The sequence below is a fragment of the Erinaceus europaeus genome, chromosome 20 (genome assembly GCF_950295315.1).
Source record: "Erinaceus europaeus chromosome 20, mEriEur2.1, whole genome shotgun sequence".
Taxonomy (NCBI): domain Eukaryota; kingdom Metazoa; phylum Chordata; class Mammalia; order Eulipotyphla; family Erinaceidae; genus Erinaceus; species Erinaceus europaeus.
This window is the reverse complement of record NC_080181.1, coordinates 14,160,669-14,180,911: the sequence shown is the minus strand read 5'-3', so window position 1 is coordinate 14,180,911 and position 20,243 is coordinate 14,160,669. Positions and strand designations below refer to the sequence as shown.

Here is a 20,243-nt window from a genome sequence, read left to right as displayed (position 1 = left end):
TTCAGTGCATTTGAAGTAAAGCTTTATGTGTTTATTTAATGGTCACACTTCTGATTTTCTGTAGGCGTAACCTCACCAAACTGTCCCTGATCTTCAGCCACATGCTGGCAGAACTCAAAGGAATCTTCCCGAGTGGACTCTTTCAAGGAGACACATTTCGGATTACTAAAGCAGATGCGGCAGAATTTTGGAGGAGAGCTTTTGGGGAAATGTAAGTCTTGAAATAATTAATTTGAAATGTAGAGAACTATAACTTTTAAAAAAAAAAGTCAAAGTGACCTAGAGCTGGAGAAGTGGATAAAGCATTGAACTCTCAAGCATGAGCTCCTGGGTCAATCGCAAGCATTGTATGTGCCAGAGAGATTGCTCTGGTTGTCTCTCCCCTCCCTAAATAAATCAATCTTTGGGCAAGGGTAGATAGCATAATGGTTATGCAAACAGACTCTCATGCCTGAGACTCGGAAGTCCCAGGTTCAATCTCTCACACCCCACCATAAGCCACAGCTGATCAGTGCTCTGATAAAATGAATAAGTCTCTGAAAAAAATTTTAAAAAATAGATGACCTGGGAGGTGGCATAGCAGGTAAAGTGCCTGGCTGGCTTTTCCAAATAATGCTTAACTGCTTTCCAAAGTGATTATATCAGTTTTTATTCCTGCATGAGTTAAACTTGCTTGTTCTTTTTTTTTTTTTTTTTTTTTGCCTCCAGGGTTATTGCTGGGGCTCAGTGCCTGCACCATGAATCCACTGCTCCTGGAGGCCATTTTCCCCCCTTTTGTTGCCCTTGTTGTGGTTATTATTATTATTGTTGATGTCATTTGTTGTTGGATAGGAGAGAGAGAAATGGAGAGAGATGGGGAAGACAAAGAGGGGGAGAGAAAGATAGACACCTGCAGATCTGTTTCACCGCCTGTGAAGCGACTGCCCTGCAGGTAGGGAGCCAGGGGCTTGAACCTTGATCCTTACGCCGGTCCTTACGCTTGTGCCACGTGCGCTTAACCCGCTGTGCTACCGCTAGACTCCCAGGACACTAATTCTTTGTTAGTTATTTAGATCACAAATATTTGCTTCTAGTCTGTGATTTTTCCATTTTTTAAAAAGCATTTTGTTTTATTTTTAATATTTATTTATTGATTTTAATGAGAGGGGAAGAAGGACACCAGAGCAGCTCTGGCTTATGATGGTACTCGGGATTAAATCCGGGACCTTAGAACTTCAGCTATAAAAGTATTTTTGCAGAGCCACTATGCTGTCTCCCCAGATATGTATGTGTCTTTTGATGGACAGATTTTTGTATAGTCTAATTTATTTATTTATTTTTAAAAATTAATATTTATTTATTTATTCCCTTTTGCTGCCCTTGTTGTCTTTTTATTGTTGTAGTTATTATTATTATTGATGGGGAGCCTGAGGCTTGAACCAGCATCCTTAGGCCGGTCCTTGTGCTTTGTGCCACATGCGTTTAACCCACTGCACTACTGCCGACTCCCTAATTTATAAGTCAGGTTTGTTGTGGCTTAAATGTACCTGAAAGTTTGAATTAAAGAATTGAATAGGCAGAAAGAAGTAAAAATTTTCAATTGAACATACAGATCCTCATTATATGTCTCACTTTAACTGCTTTTATTTTAAAAAAAAATCAGAGCCCAAGTGGTGGCGCTGGTTGAATACAAATGTTACAGTGTGCTAGGACTCAGGTTCGAGTCCCTGGTCCCCACCTGCAGGGGAAAGCTTCACAAGTGGTGAATCAGTGCTGTAGGTGTCTGTCTCTCCCTCGCTGATCCCCCATACCTCTCGATTTCTGGCTGTCTCTGTCAAATAAATCAATAAAGATAATAAGATAAACCATATTGGACCTGGAAGCAGCTCATCTGGTGTATGACTCACCATGTATGAAACCTTGAATTTGACCCCCAGCACCACAGGGGAATATCATGGACAATACTGAAGAGCTGCATGGCTGGTGGAACAGTGTTGCGTGTTTCTGCCTCTATTTTCTCTCATTCTAAAATCAAAAGTGAAAGAAATCAGGCAGGTAGAATAGCTCACCTGGGAAGGTGTCTGCTTGACACCCCAGGTTTAAATTCAGCAGACACTGCACTGGGGGTGCTTAGATGCTGTAGTGTTTTTCCCTCACTCAGACTTTCTGAAGAAGTCAACCTAGGAGCAGCAAAGCCCTGACTACAATAACAAAAAATGCCTGAAACAGTCCATCATCTGTGGTATTACATATGCACCAGGTCCAGTGTTCATTCTCCAGGCAGCCCAAAGCAATTAAACTTACATTTCAAAGATAGCGTTGTCAGTGATTTTAAAAACCTAGTTGAAGAGAATGGTAATAAATTTAACTTTGATCCTCTAATAACTTCATTAGAAAATAATTCAAAAGGCATAGTCCAGGACGCAGCACAGTGGATAAAGCACTGGACTGTCAAGCAGCAGGTCCTGAGTTCAATCCCCGGCAGCACAGAGTGATGTCTGGTTCTTTCTCCTCCTATCTTTCTCATTAATGAATAAGTAAAATCTAAAAAAAAAAAAAAGAGAGAGAGAGAGAAAGAAAAAGAAAAATTCAAAAGCCCACCTGATTTTTAAATTTTATTTTCAGACAGGCAAATACTTAAACTTTTCAAAGTTATTGAGATGATATTTATATCAAAGATTTTGAGAAGTAGTAATCTCACAATATATCTTGATAGCCTTACCTGGAATTTACTTTTTAAAAAATATTTTATTTATTGGATAGAGACTGACAGAAATCAGTAGGCATGGGGAGATGGAGGGAGAGAGACACCTGCTGCACTGCTTTACCACTTGTGAAGTTTCCCATCTGCAGGTGGGGGCCAGGGACTTGAACCTGGGTCCTTGTGCATGGCAACATGTGTACTCTATCCAGATGTACCACCTCTCAATTCAAAGTTTAATTACATCCACATTTATTTATTAGGCTAGAAGTATAGTTTGTCTGATAGAATACATACTTTACCATGTATGAGGACCCAAATTCAAACCCTTGGCACCACATAGGAACACCATGTGTGGAGGGGCAGTGCTGTGATGTGTCTCTTCTCTCTAAAAGTGAAAGGACATAAAACCCACCAAACAGTGGAATCAAGCAGGTGCAAAGCCCTAGTAGGCAAAATAAATAAATAAATTCTGTATCAGCTGTATCAGAACTTTCTTCTTCCTCTACTTTAAACATATCTCCCCCTATCTAGTCTTTTTAAAAAATTATTTAAATTTATTTATTAAGGGAAAGAGAGAGAGAACCAGCATATCCCTCTGGCACATGCAATGCCAGGAATTAAATTCAGAACCTTATGCTTAAGAGTCCAGTGCTGCGGGGCAGAGGTAGATAGCATAATGGCTATGCAAAGAGACTCTCATGCCTGAAGCTCCAAAGTCCCAGGTTCAATCCCCTGCACCACCATAAGCCAGAGCTGAGCAGTGCTCTGGTAAAAATAAAATAAAATAATAAAATAAAAAAAATATATAAAGAGTCCAGTGCTGGGAGCCAGGTGGTAACACACTGGGTTAAAGCGGAAGGACTGGCGCAAGGATCGGGGTTCGAACCCCTGGCTCCCTACCTGCAAGAGAGGTCACTTCACAAGCAGTGAAGCAGGTCTGCAGGTGTCTATCTTTCACCCTCTCTGTCTTCCCCTCCTCAACTGGTGAATTTTTCTCTGGCCTTTCCAGAAGCAATGACAACAAAGTCTAGTGCTTTCTCTCCTGTGCCACCTCTCCAGCTACCTCCTTTCTAATCTTTATAGTATTGCTTCTTCAAAGAACATGCTTTTTTAAAAGTTTATTTAAGCACAAGCTTTCGGTTTGTAAAGGTCTGACCACAGATTGCATGTATTATATAAAAAGAATGATCTCATAGGTCTGTAATTCTCTAGTAGAAGAAATGTCTGATGAAAGAAAAGGGGATTTATGATGTTCTGCCAAATTACTAATTTATTCATTAGAAAGTTAAGAAATGCATCTTTTACTCCTTTTCTGTTCCCAGTCTAAAATAGAGCTCAGCTTCTCTAGGAGAATTGAAATTGATACTGAGAGCTCTCTCTGTGTGCCTCTCTTTTCCTTGTATATAGCTGTGTACAGAATTATCTGTCATCTCATTCTGCCTTCTCTCTCACCCACCCCCCCCCCAGGACAATAGTCCCTTGGAAGAGCTTTCGACAGGCCCTCCATGAAGTACATCCCATCAGTTCTGGACTGGAGGCCATGGCTCTGAAATCCACAATTGATCTGACCTGCAATGATTATATTTCAGTTTTTGAATTTGATATCTTTACACGGCTCTTTCAGGTAGGTTACTGAAAAGTTGGCTAAACTAGTTACTGCTTCAGAAGAGAGAGGTGTTTTTTGTTGTTGTTGTTTGTTTTTTTAAAGATTTTCTTTATTTATTAATGAGGAAGATGGGAGGAGAGAGAGAACCAGACATCACTCTGGCACATGTGCTGCCGGGGATCGAACTCAGGACCTCATGCTTGAGAGTCCGAAGCTTTATCGCTGTGCCACCTCCCAGTCCACGAGAGAGTTTTTTTTTTTAAGTATTTTATTTTATTTTTATTTCTGCCTCCAGATTTATTGCTGGGGCTCAGTGCCTGCACCATGAATCCACTGCTCCTGGAGGCCATGTTTTTTCCCCTTTTGTTGCCCTTGTTGTTGTAGCCTTGTTGTGGTTATTATTGTTGTTGCCGATGCCAGTTTGCTGTTGGATAAGACAGAGAGAAATGGAGAGAGGAGGGGAAGACAGAGAAGGGGAGAGAAAGATAGACACCTGCAGACCTGCTTCACCGCCTGTGAAGCAATTCCCCTGCAGGTGGGGAGCCTGGGGCTCAAACAGGGATCCTTACGCCAGTCCTTGTGCTTTGCACCACGTGCACTTAACCCGCTGCTCTACCGCCCGACCCCAAGAGAGAGCTTTTTAAAACAAATTAGCATTTGGAATGTTACCTATTATAAAAGTTTTCTTGGGAGTCAGGCGGTAGCGCAGCAGGTTAAGGGCACGTGGCGCAAAGCACAAGGACCGGCGTAAGGATCCCTGTTTGAGCCCCTAGCTCCCACCTGCAGGGGAATCACTTCACAGGCGGTGAAGCAGGTCTGCAGGTATCTATCTTTCTCTCCCCCTCTCTTGTCTTGCCCTCCTCTCTCCATTTCTCTCTGTCCTATCCAACAGCGATGACGTCAATAGCAACAACAGTAATAATTACAATAATAAAACAACCAGGGCAACAAAAGGAAATAAATATTTTTTTTAAAGTTTTCTTTTTTTTTTATAATTTATTTCTTTATTGGGGAATTAATGTTTTACATTCAACAAAAAAAAAAAGTTTTCTTAATTCTAGAAATTATAAATGCCGTCCCCCCCCAAAGTGAAACTACCCTGTATTTCATATACATATATACAGGTATATGTACATTGGTAAAATAATATGTGATTTGTGTTTTCTCACATATTTCTGTTATTAAGTGTTCTTTATAAATAATATTTTTCTTTAATTTTTATTTATTATTGAATAGCAACAGAAATTGAGAGAGGGGGTTTCAGATAGAGAGGGAGAGAATCAGAGACACCTGCAGCCCTATTTCACCACTCATGAAGCTTTCCCCCTGAAAGTGGAGACCAGGGGCTTGAACCTGCATCCTTGTGCACTGTAATGTGTGTGCTTAATACAGTGCACCACTGCCTGACCCCATTAATAAATATTCTTAAGTATCTCTTACTATAAATGTCCAGAAAGTAGTTATAAATTAATACATTTGTAATACTTATTTAAATGAGTTCTTTGTTTTGGACATTTGCATACTTTTTCTCCTATTATACTGAACTTCTTGGCTGCATTGAGATATATAGTTCTTCAAAAATAACTTATTTTGGGTGTCCAGGAAGTGGTAAAAGGGATAAAGCATTGGACTTATAAGCATAAGGTCCTCAGTTCAGTCCCCAGCTACACATGTATCAGAGTGATACTCTGCTTCTCTTTCTCTTCTATCTAGTAAATAAAATATTTATTAAAAAGCTTATTTTGGGCTAGAGAGATAGCATAATAGTTATTCAAAAGACTCATCCCTGAGCCACCAAAGTTCCCAAGTTCATTCCCCAGCACCACCTTAAGCCAGAGCTGAGTAGTGCTCTAGTAAAAAAAAAAAATCACAACTTCTTTCTTTTTCTAAAAAGTATATATTTGCCTCCATGCATAAATTTTTTTTTTCAGGTAAATTAAACTTTATTGAAACAAAACATGTTAGGGAAAAAGAGAGGTAGAGAGAAAGAAAGAAAGAAACAAGACTGAAAACTGTTCACATGTTAGTGGGGGGGGACAACAAGGGGGAGAGAAAGAGAGCCATGCGAAAGTCTTTAATTAGAATGTCTTAGTTACATGCTAGCCTTTGCTTTTTTTTTTTTTTTTTTTGCTATTGTTTAACCTTATTGCTGTTGGCTAGCATGGCTTTAAAAATTCTTGGATTTCATTTTGCCTGGTTAAGTGTCTATAAGCATGTATTCTTTACCTCATAAATGTTTTGAGTTCCTGTCTCCCAGATGCATTTGTCTTCTCTCAATATGTGTGACAATATAATTGTAAATCGGTGTAACAATAAATTGAGAGTTGAGGTGGCTTTTTCTTCTGCACTTTGCTGTGAGGCTGGTTGTCATGTCTTAAGCAGAATGATTTGACTGATCTCTTGTTTTCTTAGCCCTGGTCCTCTTTGCTCAGGAATTGGAACAGTCTTGCTGTAACTCATCCTGGCTACATGGCTTTTCTGACATATGATGAAGTAAAAGCTCGGCTCCAGAAATTCATTCACAAACCTGGCAGGTCAGTGCCTGAATCAAAAAGGGTCATTCTCCTGAATTCTGTTCTCTTATGAATTGCTAGGATAGAGAAAACACAACCGTTTATTTTTCCAATGTCCTTATTTCTATAATAGGATTGATGTCTACTTGAGGAATTAGTATGTTCAGATCCTATAATGTGATAAATGTTTTAAGCCATTAAATACTGGATTTCTTCCTTTCATTTTTGGTTTGCAGTCACCCAGGATTCAGTTATTGTTGGTAGTTTTGTTTTTTGTGATTGTTTTGCCAACAACCCTAATACAGGTGTGTATATATATATATATGTGTGTGTGTATACACACACACATTAAAGATACTGTTTCTCTCTGTTCTTAGTTACATTTTCCGGCTGAGCTGTACTCGTCTGGGTCAGTGGGCTATTGGGTATGTCACTGCTGATGGGAACATTCTTCAGACAATCCCTCACAATAAACCTCTCTTCCAAGCACTGATTGACGGCTTCAGGGAAGGCTTGTGAGTACCATCATTACTTAGAACTAGAATCTCAGGGGATAACAAACTTTGTCACTAATGACTTTATTTTAGTTTTTACAGATTACAAGTCAGGAATCCTGTTGACAGGTTAATTGATTTGATTTTCAGGTTCTGTAGAATGTTTGCTTTTATTTAAAAGGGTTTTCTTGAATGAAATGAATTTTCTCCACTGTTTCAGTCATTTACCACAAGTAAACTTCATCTTATTGTCCAAATACTAACTTATTTTCAGATTTTAAAATACCCCAGTTTGCAAAAAAAGAAAAAGAAAAAAAAAAATTCCAGTTGTTTAACTAGCCGGTGTTAGAGTGAGATGTTTCTGATGATGCCAGGCCTGGTGGCCTTCCATCATGCTGGCACAGCAGCTTTTCCTTTGCTTTGGGCTTTAGTAATCTGAGCTAATATCTATGACCAGAATCAAAGTTCTGAAAATATCAGCAGTTAACCAGGTATCAGGAAATGATGTATTTTTAAATAATTAAGAAAATCCATTTTCCACTGTGCATCATCTTCAACAGTAGCTTTAGAACTAAAAGAGGTACATGCTCAAATATAAGAGCAGTTTGATGCTAGAAGCTTCTTGGTAGATAATAGCAGTGGTTTAATTTACTTCCCGTTCAACTTCTTTTAAATTAGTATCTCTCAGTGTTAAATCTGTTAAACAAGGATATTGTAGTTCTTTGATCAAAAACCCAGTCCAGTGTAAATTAAGAATTTATACTTTGTGGCCCGAGAGGTAGCACAGTGGATAAAGCACTGGACTCTCAACCATGAGGTCTGGCGTTTGATCCCCAGCAACCCATGTACCAGAGTGATGTCTGGTTCTTTCTCTCCATCCTCCTATCTTTCTCATCAATAAATAAATAGTTAAAAAAAAAAGAATTTATACTTTGTGGTCAGCTTTTAGTTAAAATAGGATTGCAAAACTTTAGTCTATAGTCTAGCTATTATATTTTGGTAAGGCTTGCCTCTAAGAATCTGTCCTGTTTTAAGTATTATGTTTAAAAAAGCAACAACAATAACAATAACCAAAGAAGAATATGTGACAGAATACTTATATGGCTTACAAAAAACCTAAAATACTTACTATCTAGTTTTTTTTTTTTCCCTTTTGTTGCCCTTGTTTTTTTTTTTTATTCTTGTTGTAGTTATTGTTGTTATTGATGTCGTTGTTGGATAGGACAGAGAGAAATGGAGAGAGGAGAGGAAGACAGAGAGAGGGAGAGAAAGGGAGACAGCTGCAGACCTGCTTCACCACCTGTGAAACAACTCCCCTGCAGGTGGGGAGCCAAGGGCTCAAACCAAGATCCTTGCGTGGGTCCTTGTGCTTTCTGCCACGTGCGCTTAACTCACTGCGCTACCACTCGACCTCCTACTATCTAGTTTTTTATAGGAAAATAAATTAAGTACCATTCCCCTGCTTTAAAAGATGTAATTATTTTCACAAGAACACTGTTCAACTCTGGTTTATGGTTGTGCTGGGGATTGAACTTGGGACCTTGAAGCCTCAGGCATTAGAATCTTTTTGCATAACCATGTGCTATTTCCCCCACCCCAATTTTTTTGTTTAAGTATTAGTAAGATTCATCTGTATACTTCTCTGCAAAGTTGCCCTGTTAGTATTAGGGAATTCCTAGATGCTATTTGTCTGTTTTAACAAACAGTGATGAACTGGCTTCAGTAAAATTCTCTTCTGGTTACTCTTTGTACAGCTATTTGTTTCCCGATGGACGGAATCAGAATCCAGACCTAACAGGCTTGTGTGAACCGACCCCTCAAGACCACATTAAAGTGACCCAGGTAAGTTTTGCTTTACATTGTGACCCACTCACTAGACCTAAGCAAATTTATGCATGTGGTTTTTCTCTAAACCCTGCGGCTTAAAATAGGACTAGGAGTTAGTGCTATTGAGTGTTGTAAAATAACACTGACCACTGTTGTGATACTTCCATACAAAGAAAATTTGTGTAGAAATTGACAGCCTTTATTTTTCTTGGTTTTGGTTGTACACATTCATCTGTTTAAGAAATATCTGCAATAGGCTGAGCAATCTCTCTCCCTCTTCTTTAATCAAAGGAACAATATGAATTATACTGTGAGATGGGTTCCACATTCCAACTGTGTAAAATATGTGCTGAAAATGATAAGGATGTCAAGATTGAGCCCTGTGGACACCTCATGTGCACATCCTGTCTCACGTCATGGCAGGTATGAATCCAAACCATGCTTTTTCTCAACTGTATAATCTGTCTGAAGAACTGGGAATTACTTATCCTTTATAGATACAAAGGATGGCCTAGGTTGTGGGGTAGGTTTGCAACTATTGATTTTTATTTTTCATCTCTAGGAAATAGAATTCCTAGTGAAGGAATAGTTTAAATACTATCAGATGTGCCTCCTAATGTCTCCTACTTCCTCTGCAGGAATCAGAAGGCCAAGGCTGTCCTTTCTGCCGATGTGAAATTAAAGGTACTGAGCCCATTGTGGTGGATCCATTTGACCCTAGAGGAAGTGGCAGCCTGTTGAGACAGGGAGCAGAGGGAGCTCCCTCTCCAAATTATGAGGATGATGATGATGAACGAGCTGATGATTCTCTCTTCATGATGAAGGAATTAGCTGGTGCCAAGGTAAGACTGCAGCTTAAGAGCCTGTCACAAAATTCAGAGTAAGTTATGTTCTTGAATAATAGAATATTTATTGACATCCAGACTGCAACGAGTATGCATTTACTCTGTAAGAGATGCCTTGCTAAGCACTCTGCTTATTTCAACTCATTTAGTATCTACAAATATATCCTCATATATTTGTCCACCTCTCTGTCCTCAGGATTTCAGTCTCTCACCATCATCTGTTCTCCCTGCCATCAGAGTCATTGGTTTGTATTATAAGCCTGACTACCTCATTCCTTGCCTCATGTTCTCTGATGACTTCTCATTACTTAATGGGTTAAGTTCATTCCTCTTTCCAGACACTTTGCTCTGATAGTCCTTTCTACTTTGTATTTTGTGGCCCAGCAAGACCAAACCATTGAAAGTTTCTCCATACTTTTGTCATAGTGGTTTCTATGTAATTGAGTTTTTGTCTCCTAGGAAACATTCCCAGAACATAGCCTGCTTCACTCATCCCCAATTCACTCTAAATATCTTCAGAAACTGGGACAGTTTATTCATATAATCAAGGTCTGGCCAGATGTTTCTGAGACCCTGTGAATATGTCTGCTGTAGAACTTTCTACTTTGTAATATTTTATTAAAAAGAAAGCACTTCCCCTTGGGATGGGGGAGATAGCTGAGGAGTAGAGCACATATCGTACTGGTGTCACACTCAGTTTATTGCACAGTGCCATTTAGAATGGTGGGGCAGTGCTCTGTTTCTCTCTCTCTCTTAATTTCTTTATTGGGGAATTAATGTTTTAAATTCAACGGTAAATACAATAGTTTGTACATGCATAACATTTCCCAGTTTTCCATATAACAGTACAACCCCCACAAGGTCCTCTGTCATCCTTTTTGGACCTGTGTTCTCCCTACACTCACCCCAGAGTCTTTGACTTTGGTGCATGCTCTTTCTGTCTTATGAATGCACACATACATAATAAAAAATGTTTCCCTGTGTGTTACAAATTCCTAGAAGATGAGAGCCATGTCTCATTTGTTTTTACCTACTCAAAACTGAGCACAGTAATTACTTTAAATATTGAAAATTGAAAACACTTCAAAATAGAAATTGATAGATTCCGATCAAGGAGATAGTGTGGTTAATGCCAAGGAATCTTGTGTCTGAGGACCTGAGTCCCCAGGTTTAATCCCTAGCACCACCTTAACTGAGAGATGAGCTATGCTCTGGGGGAAATAAAGATAGACTGAAAAAGAAGATACAGATAAGAGATTGTTGTATGGAAGAATCAACAGGGTGCAGCAAATGATAAGACATTGATGCTCAAGTGAGTTAGCTTGATTAAAACATTTTTTTCTTAACTCTTGAGGGTTTTAGCTGCTCATTCATGCTCATTGACATGAAGCTTCCACCACTACCATCCCTTTTTTTTAAACATGCAAGTAAGTAGCTAGTAAGGGCTTTCTTTTCCCTGGCTCACTCACAACAGGCTGAGTTTGGAGATGACTGGTTTTTGATCTTCTCGTGTAGGAGTAGTAGGTGTATATTTGCCTATTTTTTCTATCTGTATTGCTTCCTATTAGGGCAAGCACATGCCGAGCAGCACTTTATACAAATTGCTGTATGTCTCTTTGACAGTTGAACTTAGACAGCTTATCAGCTACTCATCACCCCACTATGGGCAGGAAATGGAAAAATTTATGCATGTGCTGTTTCTTTTCATAGGACACCTCCATATTGCGGGGGGGGCGGTGGCACATAATTGATAGAAAACATCAACTTCTTTATACTACTGAGTTGAAATAACTTCAGAATAGCTCAGAATGCTTCTAAGTGATGGTGTTAATCACTTGCCTCTTACAGTTTTTTTTAATGATCCACCATTCCTGGCAGTCATTTTTTTCTTTTTCTTTTCTCTCCTTTTTTTTTTTTTTTTTAATTAGATACGACAGAAATTGAGATGGGGGTGGGGAGTGGGGGAGAAATATCTATAGACCACTCATGAAGATTCCCCCTTGCAGGTGGGAAATGAGGTCTTGAACCTGGAGTCTTGCACATGGTAATGTGTAGGCTCAGCTAGGTGCTGAGCCGTTCTTAGAATTTTTTTTTTAATATAGTTCCCCACAAAGAATTTATTATTTTTAATCTCGAAAGATTTGTTTACTTCTCTAAAGGCAAGAAGGTGGGCAATTGTAATTTCCTTGTAACTGTAGGCTAGGAAACTTCGTAGCACAGCCATTTTTAGTTTGTTGTAGCTTGCATCTGCATGTTATTTCTGTGATTGAGAGTGCCCTCTTATGGTGACAGAAAAGTAACTCAGGAAGTGCTACTATAAGTCAGTCAGATCTAATGGTAATTGTATTCAGCGTTTATATAGTACTTGCTATCTCTACCTTTAGGAGGAGTTGAAAGATGCCACTCTGGCCAGATGGTGGTACACTAGGTGAAGTCCACACATTACTATGCATGTGGATCCAGGTTCAAGCCAATAGTTCTTACCTGCAGGGGGGAAGCTACACAAGTGGTAAAGCAGTGCTGCAAGTGCCTGCCTGCCTCCTTTCTTTTCCTTTTCCTTTCTTTTCCTTTCCTTTCTTTTCTTCTCTTTTCGTTTCTTTTCCTTTCCTTTCCTTTTCTCTCTCCTTCTTCCTCTCTCTCTCTCTCTTCTCTCCTTCTCTCCCTTCCTCCCTCCCTCCCTCTCTCTCTCTTTCTTTCTCTCCATCCATTTCTCTTTGTCCTATCAAAAGAAATAAAAGAAAAGGTATGGTTGGGGGGGGTGGCTGCTGGAAGTGGTAAAGTCATTGTGCAGGCACTGAGCCCCAGTGGTAATGCTGGTGGCAAAAGAAAAAAAGATAGATGCTACTCCCCCAGGTAAAAAATAATAATAATAACTTACTAGGAATTTTTGTTTATGTTAGGTGGAACGGCCTCCTTCCCCATTTTCAGTGGCCCCACAAGCTTCCCTTCCCCCAGTGCCACCACGACTTGACCTTCTGCAACAACGAATCTCTATTCCTTCAAGTACTTCTGGCCTTGGAACTGCTTCTAAGGTAAAGTGTTACCTATTTCTAGATTTCTGATTCTTTGTTGTGGTGTATTGGATTTTGATTGACTTGCTTCTGTAGGCTACTTCTGGCTCCCTTCATAAGGACAAGCCTTTGCCAATACCTCCTACACTTCGAGATCTTCCTCCACCACCCCCTCCGGATCGACCATATTCTGGTGCAGCAGAAACCCGGCCTCAGAGACGCCCTTTGCCTTGCACACCAGGCGACTGTTCATCCAGAGACAAACTGCCATCTGTCCCCTCCAGCCGCCTTGGGGAATCATGGCTGCCTCGACCAGTTCCTAAATTGCCAGTTGTTGCCCCAAACCCTAGTGACCTCTGGACAGGAAGAGAATTAACCAATCGGCATTCACTTCCATTTTCACTGCCCTCACAAATGGAACCCAGAACAGATGTGCCTAGACTTGGAAATGCATTCAGTCTGGATACCTCCATAGTAAGTCTGATTTTGAAATTATTAACAGATATTTGAGTCCAAAGTTTGATAAATGAGTTAGAGTTCTGTGATAGGTTCTATGTATAGGATTCAGAGGTAAGGAAACATAATCTCTACTCTCAAAAAATATATATAGTAGTGGGACAGAAAAGTCATGTTTGTAAATTTTTTTAATATTTACTTAATTAATTTTTAAAGTTTTTTTTCTTAAGATTTTATTTATTCATGAGAAAGATAAGAAGAGAGAACCACATATTACTCTGGTACATGTGCTGCCAGGGATTGAACTCAGGAACTCATGCTTGAGAGTCAGTGCTTTATTCACTGTGCCTGGACCACAATTTTTAAAGTTTCTTTAAAAAAAATTTTTTTTTTTCCCTTTTGTTGCCCTTGTTGGTTTATTGTTGTTGTTGTTGTTATTGATGTTGTTGTTGGATGGGACAGAGAGAAATGGAGAGAGGAGGGGAAGACGGGGAGAGAAAGACCCTGTAGACCTGCTTCACCGCCTGTGAAGTGATCCTTCCACCAGTCCTTGAGCATCGTACCATGTGCGCTTAACCTGCTGCACTACTGCCCAACTCCCAGTTTTTAAAGTTTTAACCACAGTACCGCTCAGCTCTGGCTACTGGTAGTACCAGCATTGAACCTAGAACCTCAGAGCCTCAAACACAGAAGTTTTTCATGTCATGATTGTGCTATCCTCCAATCCCAGTGTGTTTGCAAGTAAATGTGTGTGTATGCAAATTAAATAAGAAATTGAAGCATTTAAGTTAGAGAAAGGAGAGGTTAGTTCCAGGTACAGCAATCATTAGGGTTTTGTAGAAAGAGTTGTGTCTAAATTTAGATCTGTTGCATACAGGGCTGCAAGCACAGAAACAGTTACGGTCCATTGTGGGATTAAAGTAGTTTAATTTGACTGGAGTAGAGAATTTTTGTGTGTTAGAATAGGGGAGAAGACTAGAAAAGATCGGGCAAGGGTAGATAGCATAATGGTTATGCAAAGAGACTCTCAAGCCTGAGGCTCCAGAGTCCCAGGTTCAACCCCCTGTACTACCACCAGCCAGAGCTGAGCAGTGCTCTGGTTTAAAAAAGGGGGGGGGGGGCGGGTGGTGGCACACCTGGTTGAGTGCACGTTACAATGCACAAGGACCCGGGTTTAAGCCCCCAGTCCCCACCTGCAGGGGGAAAGTTTCATGAGTGGTGAAGCATGGCTGCAGGTGTCTCTCTCCCTCTCTATCACCCCCTTCCCTCTCGATTTCTGGCTGTCTCTATCCAATAAATAAATAAAGATAATAAATTTTTTTTTAAAAAAAAGACTAGAAAGGATCATTAGTAGTAGAAAATAGAGGGTCTTGAATATTTCCTCCAAAAAAATTTAAATTTATCTGGTAGGAAATGAGGGACATTTGAAAATTTTTGAATTAGTGTAGTGATATGACTAAAATGATGGCTTGACGAAATGCATCCAGTAGCAGTATATAGAATTAATTAGAAATAGAATAGGTTGAATAAAGGAAAATGGGGGCTGGGTGGTAGTGCAGTAGATTAAGTGCACATGGAGTGAAGTGCAAGGACCGGCATAAAGATCCTGGTTTGAGCCCCCGGCTCCCCACCTGCAGGGGGGTTGCCTCACAGGTGGTGAATCAGGTGTCTTAATCTTTCTTTCCCCCTCTCTGTCTTCCCCATCTCTCTCAATTTCTCTCTGTCCTATCCAACAACGAGGGCAACAAAATGGGAAAAATGGCCTCTAGGAGCAGTGAATTTGTAGAGTAGGCACCAAGCCCCAGCAATAACCCTGGGGAAAAAAGAGAAAGAAAGAAAGGAAAGAAAAGAAAAGAAAAGAGGCTAATGGTCCATTTTAAAAGCTTGAGACTATGGAGCCGGGTGGTAGCACAGCGGGTTAAGCGCACGTGGCACCAAGTGCAAGGACCAGCATACGGATCCCGGTTCAAGCCTCCAGCTTCCTGCCTGTAGGGGAATCGCTTCACAAGAGGTGAAGCAGGTCTGCAGGTGTCTGTCTTTCTCTCCCCCTCTCTGTCATCCCCTCCTCTCTCCATTTCTCTCTGTCCTATCCAACAATGACGACATCAACAACAACAATAATAACTACAGCAATAAAACAACAAGGGCAACAAAAGGGAATAAATAAATAAATATTTTTTAAAAAGCTTGAGACTAAGGTCTAGAACTGAGGGTAGAAGAGGTGCATTTGTTCATACGTTGCATTTATACATACAACAAAAAGCTTACACTCACGAAACTTGAGTTCTACTGGAAGGAACATAGAAAACAAATAAGTTAATAAGGCATATCAGATTGAATAAGTGATACGGGGACAGTATTATAAAAAAAGAGGTTAGGGATAGCTGGAGTTAAGGCTGAAAGAACATAGAGGGATGGGGTATAATTAATTTTAGAGCCACAGAAATAACAAGCCTTGCCAATTTTGCCCATTTTGGGGGATGGCCATTCTAGGATGAAGGGAAAGGCCAGGTGAGTCGAGGAGGTTCTGTTTGATGAATAACAAACAAACAAACAGCCTGTGCTTGGGGTTTTGAAGCTGGTTAGGGTAGGGGCATCCTGAATTTGAGATGAGGCATGAAGTGAGAATTAGTCAGTTGATAGTTAGAAATATATATTTTAAGAAAAATTTTAAAGGGTGGAATTGGGATGGTAAAGTTGAGATCTACTGTGATCCTTAAATAAAATGCTTATTTCTTGGTTATGGATATCTAATTAGCAGGTGTTAAATTTGACCTTTTTAAAAAAATTTTATTTATTCATGAGAAAGATAGGAGGAGAGAAAGAACCAGCCATCACTCTGGTACATTTGCTCCCGGGGATCAAACTCAGGACCTCATGCTTGAGAGTTTAGTGCCTTAGCCACTGCGCCACCTCCCAGACCACGAAATTTGACTTTTTTATTAAAGATTTTATTTATTTATTAATGGGAAATATAGGAGAGAGAGAGAGAAAGAACCAGACATCACTCTGGTACATGTGCTGCCAGGGATCGAACTCAGGACCTCATACTTGAAAGTCTAGTGCCTTAGCCACTGCGCCACCTCCCAGACCACAAGATTTGACTTTCTTACGGCATCAAAGTAGAAAGATGTGTAATTATTCAAGCTAGAAATGGTATCTGTGTAGACAGCCAATTTATTAAAATCTTTCTAGAATTAAAACAAAAAGGCCTGTTCCCTTGACTCTTTACATCTATTTTCCTGACCCTTACACTTGAAATTGCTTCAGAACCTGAAAATGACTTTACTTTTGTCAGATGGTAAAAACTTAGTTTAAATTGTAGTGTTGAGAGTCAGGTCTGTATTTGTTATTCATGTTTTGATATGTTAAACAAATAAGAGGAGATACTTATCTATGTTAAGAAAGCTATTTTTCAATACTCTTCTTTCCAGAATACAAATAGCAGCCCACTAGCAGGTCCAGAGTGTGATCACCCCAAAATCAAACCTTCTGCTTCTGCCAATGCCATTTATTCTCTGGCCGCCAGGTAAATGCACTAAAGCTATACTTTCATGAAGTGGAGTTGGGACTTCTAAACAGCTTACCAGTAGAAAATTTTGTAAAGCAAAGGGAATACAGAAAATTTAATGTGTAGTTATATCATGTGAAAAAAAAAAACAGATTTTGTGTTTTGGACTGTTTCTGTTCTTTCTAGAGCAAACTTGCTAGGGCTTATCCTTTTTTTTTTTTTTTTTTTTTTAGGGCTTATCCATTTAAAAAAATATATTTTCAGAAAAAATCAGTTGGTCTTTTTGATTTAAAAACTTTTGTGTGAATTTTAAAAATTGTTTTATGTCTATTTGATTGGACAAAGAGAATGGGGAGATAGGGAGAAAGAGAACCACCTGTAGTACTGCTTCTCCACTTACGAAGCGTCTCCCCCTGCAGGTTGGACTAGGGCTTGCACCTGGGTCCTAGCTCGTGATGATGTGTGTTCAGATGGCTGTGCCACCATCAGACGGTTGTGAGCCAGCCAGAGCACTGTTCAGCTCTTGCTTATTGTGGTGGTAGGGATTGAACCTAGTACCTCTAGTGTTTCAGGCATAAAAGTCTGTTGCATAAACCAGTATTTCTTCTGACATTATTAATTAAGTAGTTAATTAATTTACATAATCATTGCTGGCACTTTGGGCTTTTTTTTTTTTTTTCTTACCAGAGCACTGCTCAAGTCTGTTTGCATAACCATTACACTATCTACCCCTAACCCCCATCTGTTCATTCTTACAATTTAATTTTTCTTAGGTATCTGGAGTTGTTTGTTTTGTAATTATGGTAAAATATACATAATAAAAAATTTGCCACTAAGTGTGTAACAGTATACTGGAGTTATGCTCTAGGTCTCTCTAATCAATTAATAAATGTTTGTTTGTGAGAGGAACAAGAGGGAGAAAGAGAACCAGAGCATCACTCTGGCATATGTGATACTGAGGGTCAAACTCAGGACTTCATGTCTGAGAGTCTACTACACTACCTCCCAGGCTGCAATAAATCTTTTAAAATAAAACTACTATGTAGACATCTCAGTAAGGCTGTAGGGGACTGTGTTAGGTTTCTTAAGTGTATTTAATTATATGCAGCTGTTGCTTTTATAATTAGAAAAAGTAAGCACCATTTTATATTTCCATAAGCAACATTGTGTAAGTGTGCACACACAGGTTCCTTATGTAACTGATTTTATTTTATTTTACTTTTTATTTTTTGTTTTTTGCTTCCAGGGTTATCACTGGGGCTTGGTGCCTGCTTTACGAATCCACTGCTCCTGGAGGCTATTTTTCCCACTTTGTTGTCCTTGTAGTTGTTATTGTTATTGTTGTCTTAGCTGTTGTTGTTGGATAGGACAGAGAGAAATCGAGAGAGATGGGGAAGACAGAGAGGATGAGAGAAAGACAAAACACCTACAGACCTGATTCACCACCTGTGAAGCGACCCCCCTGCATGTGGGGGGGAACTGGGGGCTTGAAGTGGGATTCTTATGCCGGCCCTAAATGCTGCACTACCGCCCAGCCTCCTGATTTTGTTATTTTATTCTTGTCTTTATCCTTGTCTAGTTTTAGGCAATAGGACAGCAGAATTTTTGTTTGAAAAGTTTCTGAATGTGAGAGTGTTATGTGGGTATAAAAAATAAGATCCCTAAACCAAAAATTAGAAGATCTGGGATTTATTTGCAGTGTGGACACTAGGTACAGATGCACTTTATCTCTTATTTATTTTTATTTATTTACTTTGCTGCCAGGGTTTTTACTGATGCTTCATACCTGCAAAATTTCTCCACTCCAACTCTTTTCTTTTTCTCCTGAGAGGGGAGAGATACCACAGCACTGCTCCACAACTTATGAAGCTTCTTCTTTATTTTGTACTCTACCACATGTTGGCCACAGGCTTGAACTGGTCTGTCTCTTCTTCTCTGTCTCTTGGTCTTAAAAGAGAAAAGGGGTCGGGGAGAAAAGTCCACTAGGAACAGCAAAAAATCAAGCACAGATCTCTAGTACAGCACACCCCCCCAAAAAAAAAAAAAGAAGAAGAAGAAGAAAGCAATCTTCAGCTTCTAGTTTTGAGCCTGTGAAAGAAGAACTAGTATACTAGCTCTTAAACAAGAATTAGCTGGCTTCAAATACTATCCCAGTGTAATCAGTATATTCTAGGCCTACTAACTACGCCTTTGATCAGTTAAAAATGAAGATTTACATTAATGAAGGGCCAGGGGTTGGCACACCTGGTTGAGCACACACAATACAGTTCACAGGGACTGAAGTTCAAGCCCCAGGTCCCCACCTGCTGGGGGAAGCTTCATAAGTGGTGGAGGGGTGCTGCAGGTGTCTGTCTCCCCCTTCCCTCTCAATTTTTTTTGCCTCTATCTAAAACAAATAAATATAAATCAAGAAGAAGAAAGAGGAGAAAGTTACACATTAATGTGTCTTGATAATTACCAATTTTGGCTAGGCAAAATTGTGTTTTTCTGCATGGTTTCTATTTTACCATGTCACGTTTAAGTTGTGTTCTGAAGGTGTGAGTAAATAGCATAATGGTTATGCAAAGAGACTCTCTCTCATTCCTGTGGCTCTGAAGTCCCAGGTTCAATCCCCTTTACCACCATAAGCCAGAGCTGAATAGTGCTCTGGTAATAAATAAACAAACAAATAAATAAATAAGTTGTGTTCTGTTTTTTTCTTTCTTTTTTTTACCGTGCCCTAGTTGTGTTCTGTTTTAAAGCCAGTTACTTTATACTTGAAAGTTCTCTAGTTTCTTACTTCTTCTTTCTCCTTTTTTTTTCTTCTTATTTTCCTTCATTTTCTAGACCTCTTCCTGTGCCAAAGCTACCATCTGGGGAGCAGTGTGAAAGTGAGGAGGACACAGAGTATATGACTCCCTCTTCTAGGCCTGTTGGGCTTCAAAACCCTGAGTTAAAACGTCCTTTGGAGACAACCCAGAGTTCAAGGTAAGTTCACAACAACCCTACTTTTGAATTCCGTTGACACCACTTGACTTGTTGCCAGCACAGTGTTATCCAGCTATATTTAAAAGCAGAACAGCATACATCCCATGCATCCCCTGTTTTTAACTCCTTTGTAGCTGTAGCAGGTTTTCTTTGTTTCCTTGACATCCTAGGAGTCCATGACTTCTTGTAAGAGTTAATCTGGTAATATTTATTAGTGATCCAGGCCAAAGGAGAATGTGCATGGCCCAGGAGGTGGCGCAGTGGATAAAGCATTGGATTTTGGGTCCCGAGTGGTTGTGAATAAATGAATTTTAATAAGTTGGCAGACAA

At 39.7% G+C, this 20,243-nt stretch overlaps 1 protein-coding gene across 3 annotated transcripts in view; it reads left to right on the top strand.

Annotated features, from left to right (window-relative positions):
• The window catches only part of CBL (Cbl proto-oncogene), a 145,110-nt gene that overhangs the window by 58,861 nt on the left and 66,006 nt on the right, over window positions 1–20,243 (top strand). For all 3 annotated transcript variants that reach the window (XM_060179908.1, XM_060179909.1, XM_060179907.1), the window contains 11 exons: window positions 65–211; window positions 4,151–4,307; window positions 6,702–6,823; window positions 7,180–7,317; window positions 9,051–9,138; window positions 9,415–9,546; window positions 9,762–9,965; window positions 12,869–13,000; window positions 13,076–13,453; window positions 16,870–16,964; window positions 19,773–19,913. In XM_060179908.1, coding sequence (XP_060035891.1) covers window positions 65–211; window positions 4,151–4,307; window positions 6,702–6,823; window positions 7,180–7,317; window positions 9,051–9,138; window positions 9,415–9,546; window positions 9,762–9,965; window positions 12,869–13,000; window positions 13,076–13,453; window positions 16,870–16,964; window positions 19,773–19,913 — 1,734 coding nt within the window. The remainder of the gene's footprint in view (window positions 1–64; window positions 212–4,150; window positions 4,308–6,701; window positions 6,824–7,179; window positions 7,318–9,050; window positions 9,139–9,414; window positions 9,547–9,761; window positions 9,966–12,868; window positions 13,001–13,075; window positions 13,454–16,869; window positions 16,965–19,772; window positions 19,914–20,243) is intronic.